Source organism: Mus caroli, unplaced genomic scaffold (genome assembly GCF_978045245.1).
Source record: "Mus caroli unplaced genomic scaffold, Mus_caroli_1 scaffold_4, whole genome shotgun sequence".
NCBI lineage: Eukaryota > Metazoa > Chordata > Mammalia > Rodentia > Muridae > Mus > Mus caroli.
The window spans coordinates 143,097,378-143,113,443 of record NW_028227259.1 but is presented as its reverse complement, the minus strand read 5'-3'; the positions used below and the strand labels follow the sequence as shown (position 1 = coordinate 143,113,443).

The 16,066-nt window shown below is 44.7% G+C and overlaps 1 protein-coding gene across 1 annotated transcript; it reads left to right on the top strand.

The window, feature by feature from the left end:
* The first annotated feature begins 10,810 nt into the window (after positions 1–10,810).
* LOC110293981 (uncharacterized) lies at positions 10,811–13,707 on the top strand. Its single transcript, XM_029477816.2, has 5 exons — positions 10,811–10,995; positions 11,177–11,379; positions 11,956–12,003; positions 12,515–12,711; positions 13,538–13,707. Exons 1-5 carry the CDS (start codon positions 10,864–10,866, stop codon positions 13,705–13,707), a joined length of 750 nt encoding a protein of 249 aa, XP_029333676.2. The 5' UTR covers positions 10,811–10,863.
* The last annotated feature ends 2,359 nt before the right edge of the window (positions 13,708–16,066 follow it).

Here is a 16,066-nt window from a genome sequence, read left to right as displayed (position 1 = left end):
ATGTCCAGCCATTGGCCACTGGTGTCTTTATTGATAAAACAACAGCCAACTGGAGACAAGAACCTTCAGCGTCTGGACTCACAGTTTCAAATCCATTAGCGCCAACCTCCAACACAGAGATGAAGGCTATCAAGGCAGCCCAACTACATCCTGGTGTAGCAGGGCTCCAGACCTTAGGGCAACTGATTCCATGATGGCAGTACCATCCAGGCCGTAAAGCTCAACACATGCACAGAACCGCCACCCACCTAAAACACAGGTCTAATCCATCAAGCTCCAAAGTTCTGAGAAAGTCTCTGTCCTCACCTTGGTTTTGACTTCTATAGTTCTAATTCTGGCTAACTGAAGTATGTCAACCCAAGATGTGGTTTTTGTGCTTTAAAGCTCACCATGAGAAAGGCTTGGGACTACACTGGGATACCAAATACCCAGTGTGGTCAACAGCCAGCCAATAGAGACTAGAATTCATTGGCTAAAATCCATACCTGAGCAGTCTTCTCTGGTGAATACTGAGGAGCCTAAATAATGCAATGAAGCATTAAAATAGTCACTTCATCAGTTGTGGCTTCCAGGGCAGGCCACCAACTCACTCTTCTCAGATTGCCAATGGCCCCAAAAGCTAAGATCTCTCTATTCCATTTAGAGCAGACATGGTTAAACTTCTCCATGACAGTGAGAAGACAGCATGCTGCATTTCTGTAAGCATGGAGAAGTGAGACAGATCTGTGGAGCCGGCTTGAATCTTCCACCCTCCCATGGTAGAGCCTGGTGAGAGCCTCTGCCCATCCTCCATCACTGTGGTAGGGTGGAGTTGCCCAGCCACACACCAAGCACCTTGAGTGACTTGGTGAGCTTCAAGGCTGCTTTGAAATTTCTATTTCTGCAGATCCGAACAGGGTCACTGCCCTGTCTGAGACACCCTCGAGACAAGCACTCTGCACTTCACTTCTGCCTCTGGATCTTCCTTCTCTGAGCCTGGAGGGTGAGTCTGGCATTGCTCAAAGCAAGTTCCACAGTCAATGTAACCCATGTAGTTGATGATGGTCTCAGTTTTTTTTTTGTTTGTTTGTTTTGTTTTTGTTTTTTTTTTTGTTTTTGTTTTTTTTTTGAGATAGGGTTTCTCTGTATATCCCTGGCTGTCCTGGAACTCATTCTGTAGACCAGGCTGGCCTCGAACTCAGAAATCCACCTGCCTCTGCCTCCCAAGTGCTGGGATTAAAGGTGTGCGCCACCACCGCCCGGTGATGGTCTCAGTCTTAATGGAGTGTGTTGTGTTCTGAGACTCCATCCTTTTTGTGAGAATTTGCAAACTTTGTCATAAACTGATTTTTTGCTCTTGAGAAAGGGTCTCACTGTGCAGTCCTGTCTGGTCTGGGACTCTCTATGTAGATCTAGCTGGCCTCAAACTCATAGAAATCCCCTGCCTATGCCTCCTGAGTGCTGGGGTTAAAGGTATTCACCACCATGCCCAGATATTTGTTTGTTTTTTAATGTCTAGGAGGTATTAAACAAAGTTCTCCATTTTAATTCATAATTTTACTTTCTTACTGGTTTTGTCAGAGTTCTGAGTTTTATTCATTTCTCCCCCAAAATTAGTATTTGGCTTTCATGACTTCTTTTGTAGTTTTCCCTCATGTCCCTAATTTATTTTTTGTCTTTGCTTGTCTTCATTTTCTGTTCTTCTAAATGTTCCTCAGAGAAACTCCTATTTCCCTGGTTTTTAGTCTTCTTCTTCCCTGACACAGCCTTTAATGTTTCCTACCAGCATGACGTTCTCTGCACCCCAATTGGATGCATCACAGTTTCAATGTGATCTACTATAAGTTTTGCCTTCATGTATGCAGTCTAAGCACCACACTCATGCAGTACCCACAGAGGCCAGAAGAGGGCGACTGATTCTATGGAACCAGAGTTACAGCTGGGTGTGAGCTGCTGTGTGTGCTGGGAACGGAACCTGGGTCCTCTGCAAGAGCAGCAATTCTTTTGAGTCGTCTCTGCACATGAAAGAATAACAAAAGCAACAACAACAGTAACATTACATTAAGAAATAACAAACAATTATTAATTGATAATTAATCAATATTTAGCATCAATTAATAATTATCTATTGGCTAGCAATTAAGTATAAGTTAATTGTTCATTTAAAATTAATAGTTGTTAATTAAAATTACTAATTGATTAACTGATCATTAATGCACCAATTAATCATTATATTTGGTTGTTTATGAATATTAATAACAACATTACTATTTAATAATATTAATTGCAATAAAATTATTAACAACAATTAATAATTAATAGCAATTAATAATTGCCTGCTGGCTAACAATCAGTATTTATTAACATTAAATATTAAATTATAAGTAATAATTAAGTATTAGTTAACATTAGTAAATAACTTTAATTGGCTAATATTAATTTAGTTTCATTGGCTAGCATTTAATTACTTCACATAAATAAACAATTTTGTTTTTCTAACAGTCAAGTATTAACTAACATTATGTGTTAAGTAATAATTAACTATTAATTTAGTATTAGTTAACATTAATAAATAACTATTGGTTAACAATTAATCCTCTGCTAACCTTTAAAAACAATCAATCAATTCTTAATTTATAGCTGGTAATTTTTTAATATGTATAAGTTTGGATGTATATTAAGAAATATCATTTAATAACTAATTGATATTCATTAATTTTTAATTATTATTAATTGTTTGATTTAATTGGAAAATTTAATTAGTGTTCAATAACTGTTTGAATAATTTCTCACTTCTATGAGGGGTATTTAATTTTTTCAGACTCTCTTTAGGAAACTAATGCTTCACTTCTTAGCAGGCAAGATGGTTTGGTTCTGGGATTTGTTACCGATTACTCTTCTTAAGAAAAATCCAAAAATAGGACCAGATAGATGACACCTGAAGCTGCCCTCTGGCCCACACAGTATACACATGTGCATGCATGTGCACTCACACACACACACACACACACACACACACACACACACACAGAGAGAGAGAGAGAGAGAGAGAGAGAATAAAAATAAAATATAAAATCAGAAAACCCAATTAATTGCTTAAGTTTTACACAGATTTTCTAAGGCTTTTGGCTTGTTAGGAATTACCTTATCAAGGTTTGTTTGACTATCTGTGTTTGAGGACTTTGAAATGACCACTTTATAAGGAACTGCTTTAATAACCAATGGCTTAGTGACTAGCAGGGGTTCAGCTGTGTGTCTGAAGTTTGTATGTTATGCACAAGTATAAATGGTTCTGTGTAAGTAATGCTGAGACCAGTGAGTGCTATTCCATGTATATGTAAAAGTCCTCATTATACCTGGACTCCCAACATACCAAATGGCCAGTGAGGTGTGAAGTTGATATTTCAGGTTTCTATGAAGACTCATTTTAGTCATGTGATATGTTTCTGGACACTGTTTTATGAGGATGTTTTTGCTGAGGCAGACATGTGATTCTTTTCTGGAGGCTGCCTGGCTAAGGGCATGTGATGTTTTACTAGAGCAAATACTTGAGGGAACACGTGATGTTTGGAACGGGATAAATGTACCCCAACAGACAGTAGAGGACGCTGTGGCATTGATTCATCTTGCCTTCTTCCCTGATCATCTTTTGTCATGACTTCATAGAGAGAAACAAACCAGAGAACTTCTCCTGATATTCCAGAGGCTTCTTGCCACTTCCAAGAACTCAGGAAGATTGGCTGATTGATCCAGAAGAAACCATGAGGCCCTGCCACGAGCTACCACTGCTGATTCTTGTGAGCTCAACTGTTGATATCCAGACATGGAAGATTGGAATCGCCCCCAAAGAACTTTACTAAACAGATCCATATTCCCCTTTGCCCTACTGACTTTTCCTTTTCATGACCTTTGGTGGGTGATGGCCGAGAAGGGACATTAAAACATTTAAGAACTTCACTGCAGAAAGGTTTGAAAAATCTGAGGCTACAGGAGATTTCTGGACATTTCTGCTATTCTTCATCAATGCCATTCAGAGAGAAAACTGCCAACCAGGTTGTCCTCTCTATACCTGCTATCCTACGTAGTACTATACTAGTTCCTATACAGGATGAAACATTTATATTGTAAAAGTCTGCCTGTCACCAGCATTAAGTGTGTAAGGTGTCCTAAAGGCACCATGAATCTCTAAGCAGAGGTAACCTATCCTGGCCTTACATTGTGCACTCGAATAGAGCCTTTAAATATTTGAAAGGTACTGGACACCTAAGGAGGACATCAGCAGTATTCTCTAAGTCTTTGCACTTTGGAGCTGTAGAGATGGCTCAGGAGTTTGGAACACTGGCTGCTCTTCCAGGATCCCAGGTTCAGTTCCCAGTACGTACATAAAGGCTCACAACCTGACATAACCCAGTTCAGGGCATGCCATAAGTTCACTGGCCTCTACAGGAACTGCATGCACACAGCACATAGACACACAGGCAAAACAACACCCACAGCAACTAAAGGAAATGAAATAAATATAGCTGCTGTCATTTGTTTGACAACTTTTTAACTGAAGTCTGTTACCATTATGAGGAAAGGCATCATCTAGAGAAAGAGGCTGAGCAGCGTTTGAGATGTTAGCACATCACTAACAGGACAGACAGACTCTAATCCCAGAACAGACTCCAGGTAGGCCTGACCTAAGAGCTATTCCTGCCATAACTCTTGGCTGCTTAAAACTGGCTGGAGAATTTTACTGGCACTGGTTCAGACCAGATGAAACAGATCTCTTCTCAGTGGTAACAGATGGACAAGATCAAACAAGATGATGAATCTGTGATGCGTCCAGAGACTATTGCACAAGGAAAATGGAGGACCAATCACGGGGAAACCTTGCTGGGCAGAGAAACCTTTGTGCCACGCCCTCCGGTCAAGTCTGCTTGACAGGCTGAAAAGTCTGTAAGCACTCAAGGAGGAAAAGAGTTTCATGGAAACTTACCTCTTAGAGTTTTGGCCTTCTCATTTACCCATAGACTCATACTCTATTCCCGAGTTAGTCTGGTGTATGGAACTACAAGCTCTCTTTTAATATTTTATTATAAATGCCTTTTAAGATTAAATTCTGTTATAGTTAAGTCTCCCCAGTATTCCAAGGTCCCAGAAGCCAAGCTTAGAATCCTGTAGAATGCAGTAAGGAAGTTAACGTATTCAGTAACTAATTAAGCATTACAAAAAAAAAAAAAAAAAAAAAAAAAAAAAAAAAAAAAGGAGCTCAGAGCTGGTCTGCGAAGTATTTACTAAGGACAGTAGCAAATCGCACCCAAACAAGGGAATACCATAACAGAGCCAGGGAATCCCACTGAGATAGAAACCTTCAGTACAGGCTGCATTACATATTAGAAGCAAGTTGGTGGATTCTCCTGACAAGTGGAGATTCTCCAGATACTTAAAAGTTACACTCATGTGGGAGTTTGGCAAGGCCTAGGAAAGGGGGGGAGGTTGTGATGTTGCATTATTCATAAGGCCTGCAAAGAGCAGAACCCCCTGGTGCTAGCCTTCACAAGGTTCAAAGGTATATTATAGCACTAGACTGTGAAATCCTTGCCTGTCACTAAGCTGACCCTAGGCAGGACTGCTTTATCTGTACTGTAAACATCTACCTGGTTCCTGTAAGTCCCTTTGTAGTCATTCCTTTGTTTTGTATCAGGTAACTTCAATGTACCTTGCCTGCTGTGACTTCCTACCCCTTTTATTTTCTGTACTATATAAGACTGGTGTTCACTTTGTGAGAATACATTCAGATTGTACACAATCTTGAGTGTTGGTCTGTCTGTCACTCGCTGATGCCTTGTCCACCTGCCCCAGAGACCCGTTCCACGCAGACAAAGGGACCCAGAGGGTCTGCAGCACCTTTGCCCATTAATTATCTTCCTTAGGTTTCTAGGGGCAGAGAAATATTTGTCTGTTGTTATGTTTTTTTAGATTTCTTAGCTTTGATAAAACACTGGCCAACACCAACTTGATGAGGAAAGGATTTATTTGACTTCCATTTCCCAAACACAGTCCATCACTGAGGGATGACATGGCAGGAACTCAGTGCAGGAACTGAGGTATAAGCCATGAAGGAGTGCTGCTTACTTGCTTGCTCCATGTGACTTCTCAGCTTGATTTCTTATGCAACCCCAAAACAAGTGACCAGGGATGGCACCTCCTACAGTGAGCTGGGCCCTCCCATGTCAATCATTAATCAAGAACGAAGCACAGACTTGCCTGAAAGCCACCGTGGGGGAAACATTTCCTCAGCTGAGCTTCCCTCTTCCTGATGACTGTCAAGTCTAACTTCGCAGATGCTGTCTGTATCAGGTTGACAAGATACTAGCCAGCATAGATGTGACTTGGTACTTGAGAAGCTGGTGTAGAGGAAGCTAAGGTTTTGAAGGCAACATGTGGTTCATGGCTTGATCTGTATCCCAGCCAACAACAAAATGGAGACAATAGTGCCAGCCCTTTCAACTATAGCTAAAACCCAAAAAATCTAGAGCAAAGATTCTTGTGTAGGGTTGCCTGGCAAGACCATGAATGTGCTCTTACCTTTAGGCTTAATGTTTTTGTACACTATTTAAAGTTTACCCTTGTGTCATTTCAAACACTGTTTCCTCTATCCCACTATCTGGGTTCTATCCTGACATAGCTCTGTTCTGTTTATTCTTAGAAAGTCCTGTCTCAAGTTTTAAAAACACTGCTCTTCATTCGTTCTCTGCCTTGCCAATAAAAGCCAATGAGTCAATCCAGAGCTTTAGAGAGGATATGGTGGGACTTCCTATTCTAGGAGGAATGGGGAAAGATGCAGAAAGGGAAGGAATGGAGCCATGAGGAGAGGTTCATGAAGCTTGAGGAGAGAGAGATGGATCAAGAAAAGACAAAAATTGCAAGTAATGAGGAGATATTTTCTGGGAGGAATCCTCATGAGCTTGCAGGTTTAGAATGGAGTAAGATCTGCTCAATATTCGTCTCAAGGGTATTTTAATAAACTTGACTTCTCTGTGTGGTTGTTGGGGACTACAGAAGGTAAAGAAATACAGCTGCCAGATTAATTTTTTACCTAGATTTACATTAAAGTTAATTAAATTTACACTAACCCTGACTCCCACTTCTATTCCATTTATGTTGTTAGTCGTGGCCATGGGCATCTTCATTCAATCAGTTGTACAGAGAAAGACTGGGGAAACATAACTGACCCGGAGAATATGAAGACACTGCACCAAAGAGACACTGCACTCCTTCTATCAGATACCAGGAAATGGAAGCGAACACACCTGAAACAATTGGAATCACTTCTGGAATTTTCTGTAGTCACAGGGCTGAGGAGGAAGCCTGGCACTGGCAGTAGGAGAAACTTGGCTCCCACAAAAGCCTCAGAGAGTTCTGGTCACTGGTCAGATCACCTCACAGAATGCACAGGCACAAAGGCTGGGTAGCTCAGTGTGAGCCCAAGCTCCCATCAATCAGGACTGCTTAGTTTTGCACACTTCTTGCTTTCTATTGCAAAGGAACACTCATTCGAGGACCCTAAGTTGGGGTGGAGTGACTTTGGACCCCATTATTTGTTCCTCTTTCCAGTGTGCTGACTTGAATTATATCTCTTTTCTCTGTTACTTTTTTGTTTGTTTGTTTTGTTTTGTTTGGTCTTGAGAGAGTCTTTCCCTTATGTAGCCTGACTCTCCCAGAATTCATTATGTAGAACTCACAGGCATCCAACTGTGACAGCTTCCTGAGTCCTGGGAAAAAGGCACTCATCACTATACCCAGGCTTTCTCTACTTCTCACTTCTGTCTAACAGGTCCATAGGAAATGGGTGGCCACAGTGTAGGTGTCCGGCTGCCAGGACCCAGGCTCTGACACTAACAACCCTTGGAGGCTTAGCTGCCTATATGGCCTCAGGTGAATGTCAGGGGGACATGGGCTGAACTTTGAGGAGCTGGGGTGTCAGGACACAAGCATATTTGACTAGTGGCTTCCTGGTTCAGAGTAGCCCCAACAGTGTCCCTGGGATGCTCACCCAGGCTCCCCTGACTCCCCTGGGCAAAGAGGAGGAGCCAGACAAGATGGAGCTGCTGTCACAGTCCCACTCTGTGTAAGTGACCATGGTCTCTATGCCAACACAGCTTGGAAAGGGGCTGTCATCCAGGGCAACCCAGAATATACAAGGGACTTGGGTGTCCTTGAACATGGGACAAACCTTTTCCTAGCATTTCTAGGTAAAGCTAAAGCTGTCTGGAAATGAGCCTCTGAAGAACTCCCATTAATTACCCTCTACAGCCTCTGCCCCAGAAAAGGAACTGTCAGTTGGTTTGGCCAAATTGGCCCATGCTTCTGCAAGAGGTGGAATGGGGCACCTTTCACAGAGGCAGGGCCCTTGCTCTGAAGAGAATCAGATAACGGGAAAGCTAAACTATCTGATGTTTTCTTCACAGCCTATCAAGGGGACCAGAGATAGGAATGAAGCCCCTGCCCCCAATTCTGCTCTGTTGAGATCACTGTAGGAGCCACCTCCACCCCCATCTCTATCCTAATTGTCACGGAAATGCCAGCACACAGGTCCAGGAGGCTCTTTTTGTGCTCAATGGACAACCACCGCCCTCTAGTGGCCACACGATGCAGCATCATCTCCTCTGGAAGAGGTTCAAGGGAAGTCAACCTGTTTATGTCAATTAAACTGTGGTTAAAGATACATATTCCTCCTCAGGTTATCCCTGGGAGACAATTTGTGAAGTTTCTTCGGAGCACAATTTTCAAACCTCAGTTAAAAATTAAAAAACAAACAAACAAACAAACATATGTTCTCCAGACAAAGTACTTCAGGTTCCATTTGTATAACCACAGTAGGCTTGACAAGACCATTTCTTCTAGAACTTTCTACTGCCTAGGACCAGGTTCCTGGTGCTTCCCTTATGTTGAGGCTGTTGGACTTTTGTTAGTGTCCCGATATGTCAATTTCTTTTAAGGCCAGGCTCTTAGAGGTCTTCTGTGGGGTCTCCACCACCCTGCTGTGGGGAAGCCAGACCATAGCTGTCCCAGTGTTCAGACAGCAAAGCATCCCTTGGCAGGCCAGAGTTAGGAAGACTTTGGGCCCTTGAGACCTCATATGATGGGCAGCCCCCCCCCCTGTGTCCTGGGGTAGAGTTCCACCAATCTCCAATGAGCTGTCATGGAAATTGCACAGTTGTAGCTGGAATAGGTGTGGCTATTACCCGAGGGGGCTAATATTTAATCATTTTGATATAATAATTTAATTAAGGGATCAGAAATTAATGATACTCACTACCAGGTTGTGTCCTCCAACCCAGCTGGAAACTTTCTGCTAGGAAGCACTGGACACCATTGTGCTTTCTACACTGGACTACTCTGACCAGCAAAAACCCAAAATGGACTCATACCTGTGGCTCAGCTGTTAAGGGCACTGGCTGCTCTTGCAGAGGACCTGGGTTCATTTCCCTGCACCCACAAGGTGGCTCACAACCATGCAGAACCAGAGTACAGGAGACCCACTGGACTCTTCTGGTTTCTGTGCACACAGCACACGCAGTTGTAGAAACACATGCACCCATCCATGTAAAATGATAAGACTTTTTCAAAGAAACAAAACATTTTTAACTATGTAAAAGTTCATGTGCATGGTAATGTGGGACAGGGGGCCATTGTCATATAAATACATACTTGTATTCGGCAGGCCTCCCATCCATCCTTCTACCCCCATTGACCTCCATTGATCCTGTTTCCTTCCCAAGAGAGACTCACGCTGTGTATACCAATATGATTGTTATTTCTTAAAATGTAGGAACCACAAACACCTCTCTTTTTTCCTTCCTCCCTCATCTATTTTTGCACGGACAGATTACGTTTCCCATTTTTCTTCAACAATAAAAATTGACCTATGAATTTATTTTATAGTACTCATCAAAGAATAAGGATATGGAAACTCTTCCAAGGTCTTAATGTCTGTGCAAAGTTTTTCCTCAGGGTAGGGAATGCTATAGTGAGCAGCATGGGACACCCTGCAAACCAGAACCCAGTCAGCCATCGTCTGGGGAACACAGAAGAAGCACACTGAGGCCTGTGGAAGCCCAAATAGAACACATGGAAAAGCAGAGGAGCCCCGCCCACTCCCCTAAGAGAAAGGCACAATTAAAGATGACCACATACACTTTGCTAAAGTTCGTTATCCCCACACTCACCTCCATTATAACCCTAATGCTCACCTAGGAGGGACCTTTCTGCACTGACATGCTTCTGGCCATGTGTAAAAGAACGCTCTCTGTGCCCCTGGGCCTGGGCCTGTGTGTATGTATGTTTGGGTGTTTATGTATGCATATGCTTTCGTGTACATGTGTGTGAATGGCACAAGTGCCTATGTTTGCCTTCTCCTCAGGTAACTCTATTAGGAGGTTTGCCAGGTATAGGGCACGTGTGATCATATACACAGGATGACATACTAGGAAACCCATGCTGGAATGATCTGCAGGGAGCAGGTCAGGACAGTGAGAAGACCCTAAGAGGAAATTGCTTCTTCCTGGGATGCTTGTGGTATAGAGGGGATAGTTTGGAAACTTCTGCCTGCTTTCTTACAACTGAGGGTCTTCCTGAAGCCAGGCTTCCCAGGACAGTGTAGAGGTATGAGCTTATGGATGCCCCTGTGTCTCATTGTACACATGGAAGAGAGAAGGACATCAACGGTAACCACTAGAGAGAGGATATGAGGAGGGGCTCCGGCTGGAGCACCTCAGGAAGTGACCTTACTGGCTTAACAGTCCAGATGGAACTCAGAATGCTGGTTCCCAGGTAACCAGAGGCCAGCAGTGGCCTTAACTGACTTACTTGTCTGGAGGACCTAGAGGAAGCAGGATGTTCTCCTGTTTTCAGGCTTCCAGAGGCTCTCGCCACAAAAAAGCCAAGAGAGGTCGCCTTGTCTGCTTTTGGAGACGTTTGATTCGCCCTCTGACACACTTCAGGCATGCTTCCCGCTGGGAACTCGAGGTAACACAGGCCAGCCTTAGCAGGAACATTTTTGTTAGTCCCCGTGCTCCCCGAGGTCCCTGCCTGGGTGTGTGTTCCTGTGAGACACTGAGGAACATCCTTGATGCTTAATGATCACTCTTTGGTAATAGATTCTGATGTCTTTCATAGTTTCCACATTTAGACCCTCCCACCTTCCTAGGTCTTTTGTGAAAATGAACAGGAGCCAGACTCTATGCCCAAGCACCCCCGATTCAACTATAAGAGTCGAGAATACATTCAACAGATGATCCACTACATACCAGCTGCTATTCAGAACCGCGACCACCTCTGTCTCGACATTTTTGTTGCTATGTACCAAACGTATGCTACCACCTGGGAGGTGCTGGACCTGCTGATGAAAACGTGAGTGGCTGCATCCAACATAGGTGTTAGGAGAGCTCTGCTCTTCTCCAGGACGCTGTGCTCCCATAGAACAAGTGTGATTGGACCCTGGCAGTGTTGGTCCTGGGCCTGAACCTGCAAAGTGACATGGTCACATCCAGACCATGAGGCTCTGGAAAAGAGCCATGGGGGGCTCTAGTTTGTGTTTTTCACTGACCCCATGGAGTGTCAAACACCACCCTTTCTTGTGCCTTGGAAAGAGCTCTTTCCCCATTTGTATAAACAGTTCTAGGACCTATCTGACCTATAAGGGATTAATGGAACCTGAGAAGGGTCCTGGGGTGGGGGTGTGTCGTGGTGGGGGACGGCAAGAGCCGGGAACCAACCAAGAGCCCTCGCAGGGACAGCTAGGCCTCCACCCTTTGTGTGAGGATCTCTAAAGACCTGTGACCTCAGCACGGAAGTCAGAACAGTTCAGAGAGACCTCAGGATCTGTGTTTCCTTTGTCCAGTGTTCAGACTCAAGTAGCTCCTGGTAGATCTATTAGTAGGTTGGGGACACAAGGCCTTAGGGTGACACCCTCATGGAATGCCACAGGTATGCATCCTTCCGGCCAGACTGTGCGGAAGACCAGCAAACTAAGAGGTGAGTGGGCTTCAGGTGACTGGGAGGTAAGAGCCCATGGGTGCAAAAGGGTGGGTGTGGGGTGACACAGTTAAGAGCCAATCTATGGAGTTGGAAGGGGAAGAGGGAGGTAAGGGCCTATCAGTACAGTGGGGTAGGGCATTTGCTGAGGACTAAACACTTGACAGGTGCCCTGCTTTGGGGATTCCCACTAGAGGGACTTCACCTGCAGGTGGAGAAAAATGGAGGGCTCCAATAGGCTCCTTGGTTCTGAGGAGCAGAGGGAAGGAAGGAAACTGAAGGGCCTTGGGAGAATCCATCCCCACTACAGCCCAGCCCAGTTAGCCCAATCTGTCCTCCAAGGGACAGAAAGTGTCTGGAGTCCTCTGCACACAGCTGCACACCCCTGGCCACTATGCTCCTCAGCACACAGGCTGGCGGCTATTGACTCATCTAATGGGGCCCACAGCTCTTCTTGAGAAGTGAGGCCAGGCTTCTGACTCAACTTCCCTTCAACCTTCTCTTCCCTCAGTGCCATATTCAGCTTTCTGTTCGGCTGGTTTCAGAAATTCCCCCAGGATTTTTATGAGTCCCCAGACCTGGCTGTTTTAAGTCAGTTCACGGAGTACGTGAGGCTCAATGTGCCTTCCCTAGATGTAGATACCCAAGCCAGGGAGCCTCCCTCCATGTTGGAGGATCAGGAGGCCATCTCACTTAAACTTGAGGAAGGTAAGTAGGTCTGGTGTTGGCTGCCTGGCAAGGTAGGAGGGGGTTTTGGTGATGGGTTTCACCAGGGTATTCTCAAGAGTTTGGCATGATGCCAGGGATGGACTGCAGTCAGGTAAGAAGATCCACTGTGAGGAGAGGACTGGGGATCCTCTGGCATGAAAAGGCCTTGTGTGGCCATCAACAGCATCTTGGGGGAAACTCCCCTGTCCTAGGCTGTCTCCACTAAAAGCCTGTCCCTTTCTGCCTTTATATTGTACAACAACTCCAGATCCCCCAGGGCAGGATGCCTCTGGGAGGCAGGAGACTCTGGCTCTGAGGCCAGCTTCTATGGCAGAGCCACAGGGAGACGAGCAACCCCTAGAGGACACTGAGCTTGTGAAAACAGCAGATCTGGATCCCTTTGAACCAAAAGCCACAATATAGCTGCTTCCGACTTTAGATCAAGATCTGCCCACATCAGCTGATACACACTCATCTGTAGATGTGGTTGCAGATGAGGCTGCAGATGTGGCAGCAGATGAGGCTGCAGATGAGGCTGGAGATGTTTCACCGGCCAGGCAGTTATTTCTGTCTTACACTGTGCAGTTAGGTACACCAGATTTCATTTTCCTTCTGCCTGAGGTTGACATATAGTTAGGAGAATGATCTGCAGAGTTCTACCCAGCTGAGGTTCCCCACCTAAGCTTATCTCATGCTTTATCTTATTGTATTGTTGGATTCTTTGTTTTTCATATTGTTGTTTTCATTGTTGGGTTTTTATTTATGTTTGGATATTAATAAAAGTGAATTATTTACTCTTCTTAAAAGATATCGTTCTTTTTTCCAGTGGTACAATCTACTTATGTTTTACCCGTGGACTGCAACTTTGAGCCAAACAGGTTGATCATGGAAATGGGACCCTCACAGTCCACCCTGGAAGCAGGGAAAGCAAGCAGCTGGTGTGGCAGAAAGTGGGCAAATACCTGCAGCGGTGAACAATATAAACTATGTGACTAAACTGTGTGACTGTGACGTGGCATTCCTGGGCTCAGCAGTGCCCCTAACAATTAGGGACACAGAGCCCCATATCGGGGCTCCTGGACAGAGGTCTCTACTCTCTGGGCTTCTTTTCTGTCACACTGACAGGGGAAGCATGCAGACAAGGATAACATCAGCCTAACTGTAATGGTGCTCACCATTCTCGCCGTCCCTGCGTCCAACGCTGTGCGTACACACTGCACCTTGTTTAAACAGGTGGTTATCACAAAGAATTGCCAGGGTACCCCACAATTCTAGGGTTGATCAACAATAACAAGGCTGAGCCCATGGAAATTTTATACATTTCTTCTGTAGGGAATGGGTTTCATGTAGTCTCACTGTTCACTATGTCTAGGGAACCCTCCATGGGACAAACCCAGGAGTCATCACCAAAAGCAGCTCACTCAGTCTTCATCCTGAGCATGTGCTATGCCAGCGACTGTTTAGAGGACACTGAGTGGTATACTTGTCCCTTCCAGGGCATAGGGCCTATCATGTGGGCTCTGATGATGAAGGACCCACACACATCACATCATTGGCCACCTAGGTATTTGGCTCAGGAAAAGTTTATATATACCAGCCTAGTCCCTGTCTCATCAAGAATCTAGCTGTACACTTCATCTAGCCCCTGAGCTGGGATTTCCAGTGTCTCTGAGGATTGGAGACCCAGGGCTGCATGTTGAAGACAGGCTTCCTGGGTGAACAATGGATGCATGTCTAGCATAGAGAGCTGAGAAGGAGCAGTAGCTAGAAGTGATAGTGGCAGGTGGTCTAGCTGTCATCCCATGAGGAAAGTTGACCTAGTCCATTACCAATGTGTGTAGAGAATCTCAGGGAATATTATTAGAGCTAGCAAGCAAATCCAACAGCACCACAAAGGAAGCACTCCTGCCCATGAACTGAAATAAACTCTACAAAGCTCCACAGTGGCCATGCACAGGATGGACAGGACATGAGGGTGTTGGGCAGGAAAATCAGCAGGAACGGTCATCTGAACAGGCATAGATTCTGTAATTGCCTTGTCTCCTGCTCTCCACAGTGTTTGATGTCCTCTCTGGAATATTTAAAGAAGTATAAACAATGGGTAGGACATACAACAGACATTATAGCATGGAGGCTAAAGAAAAAATGACAAGGAAAGTCCACAGGTGCAGACATGGCAGGGTCACAGATTAAAGCACGCTACCATTTCATATTGGTGGCATAGGAATCAGCTGCACCTTCCATGTAATTACTGTGGACAGCAGGGAATGCTTGTGTGAGTGTCCCTATGCAGATCTGAGAGACCTGACAAACAGCACATATCTGGATAGGGAGGTGGCTCAGTATGGCGCCTGCTGAGAAAGCGGAGGGACCTGAGTTCAGATGCCCAGCATTCACATAAACAATGTTATAGTCAGGCATAGGATACCCTATGTGCTGGGGTTCTGTTTGCTTTCAACTTGATACAAGGTAGGGGAAGCTGGGAAGAAGGAACATGACTTGAGAAAATGTCTCCCTCACATTGGCCTGTAAGCAACTCTGTGAAGCCTTCTCTTCATTAATCCTCTATGTGGGAAGGTCCAGGCTACTGAGGGCAGTGCCACCCATGGACTGGTGGTTTGGAGTGGACTGAGAAAGTTTGAGCAAGCCAGTAAGGAGCATAGTCCCATGGCCTTTGCTTCAGTTCCTGCCTTTGGTTACTGCCCGAGTTTCTGGCTTGCCTTCCCTTCATGATGGACAGTAACCTGTCAGATGAGATCAATGCTGGCTTTTCCAGACTGTTTTTGGTCAGTGTTCTAAGACAGCAATAGAAAAGAAAAAACGCCCTAGGTTCAGACGTGTCCCCCTCACTCAGTGCTCAGCCAGTTTTATACTTTGGTGTGCACAGGACTAGAGAGTATAGCTCAGAGAAAACTAAGAGTAGAGTGGCTGAGGAAGAATCCTAATGTCAAATTTCTGCTTCCACCCATGTGGATATGGGCATGAACACAAAATCACATGCACACATACATAACCATACCAGACATAAACCACATGTACACACATACACATACATAAATCACATGTACACACACAAAAAACAAACACACACACACACACACAAACACACACACTGTCTTTTAGGGGTTTACTGCTGTGAATGGATACCTTGACCAAGGCAACTCTTATAAAGAACATTTATCTGGGCTGACTCATAATTTCAGAGGTTCAGTCCATTATAATCAAAGCAGGAGCATGACAGCATCCAGGCAGGCATGCTGCAGGAGGAGCTGAGAGGTCTACCCCTTCATCTGAAGGGTGCTACCAGAATACTCACTTCCATGCAACTATGATGAGAGTCTGAAATCCCACACCC

Excerpts from the sequence above, each read along its gene's own strand:
- LOC110293981 (XM_029477816.2), top strand. The coding sequence starts at position 10,864 with ATGTTCTCCTGTTTTCAGGCTTCCAGAGGCTCTCGCCACAAAAAAGCC. Across the intron at positions 10,996-11,176 it reads CTTCCCGCTGGGAACTCGAG|GTCTTTTGTGAAAATGAACA; the intron begins GTAACACAGGCC and ends CCACCTTCCTAG. Across the intron at positions 11,380-11,955 it reads CTGGACCTGCTGATGAAAAC|GTATGCATCCTTCCGGCCAG; the intron begins GTGAGTGGCTGC and ends GGAATGCCACAG.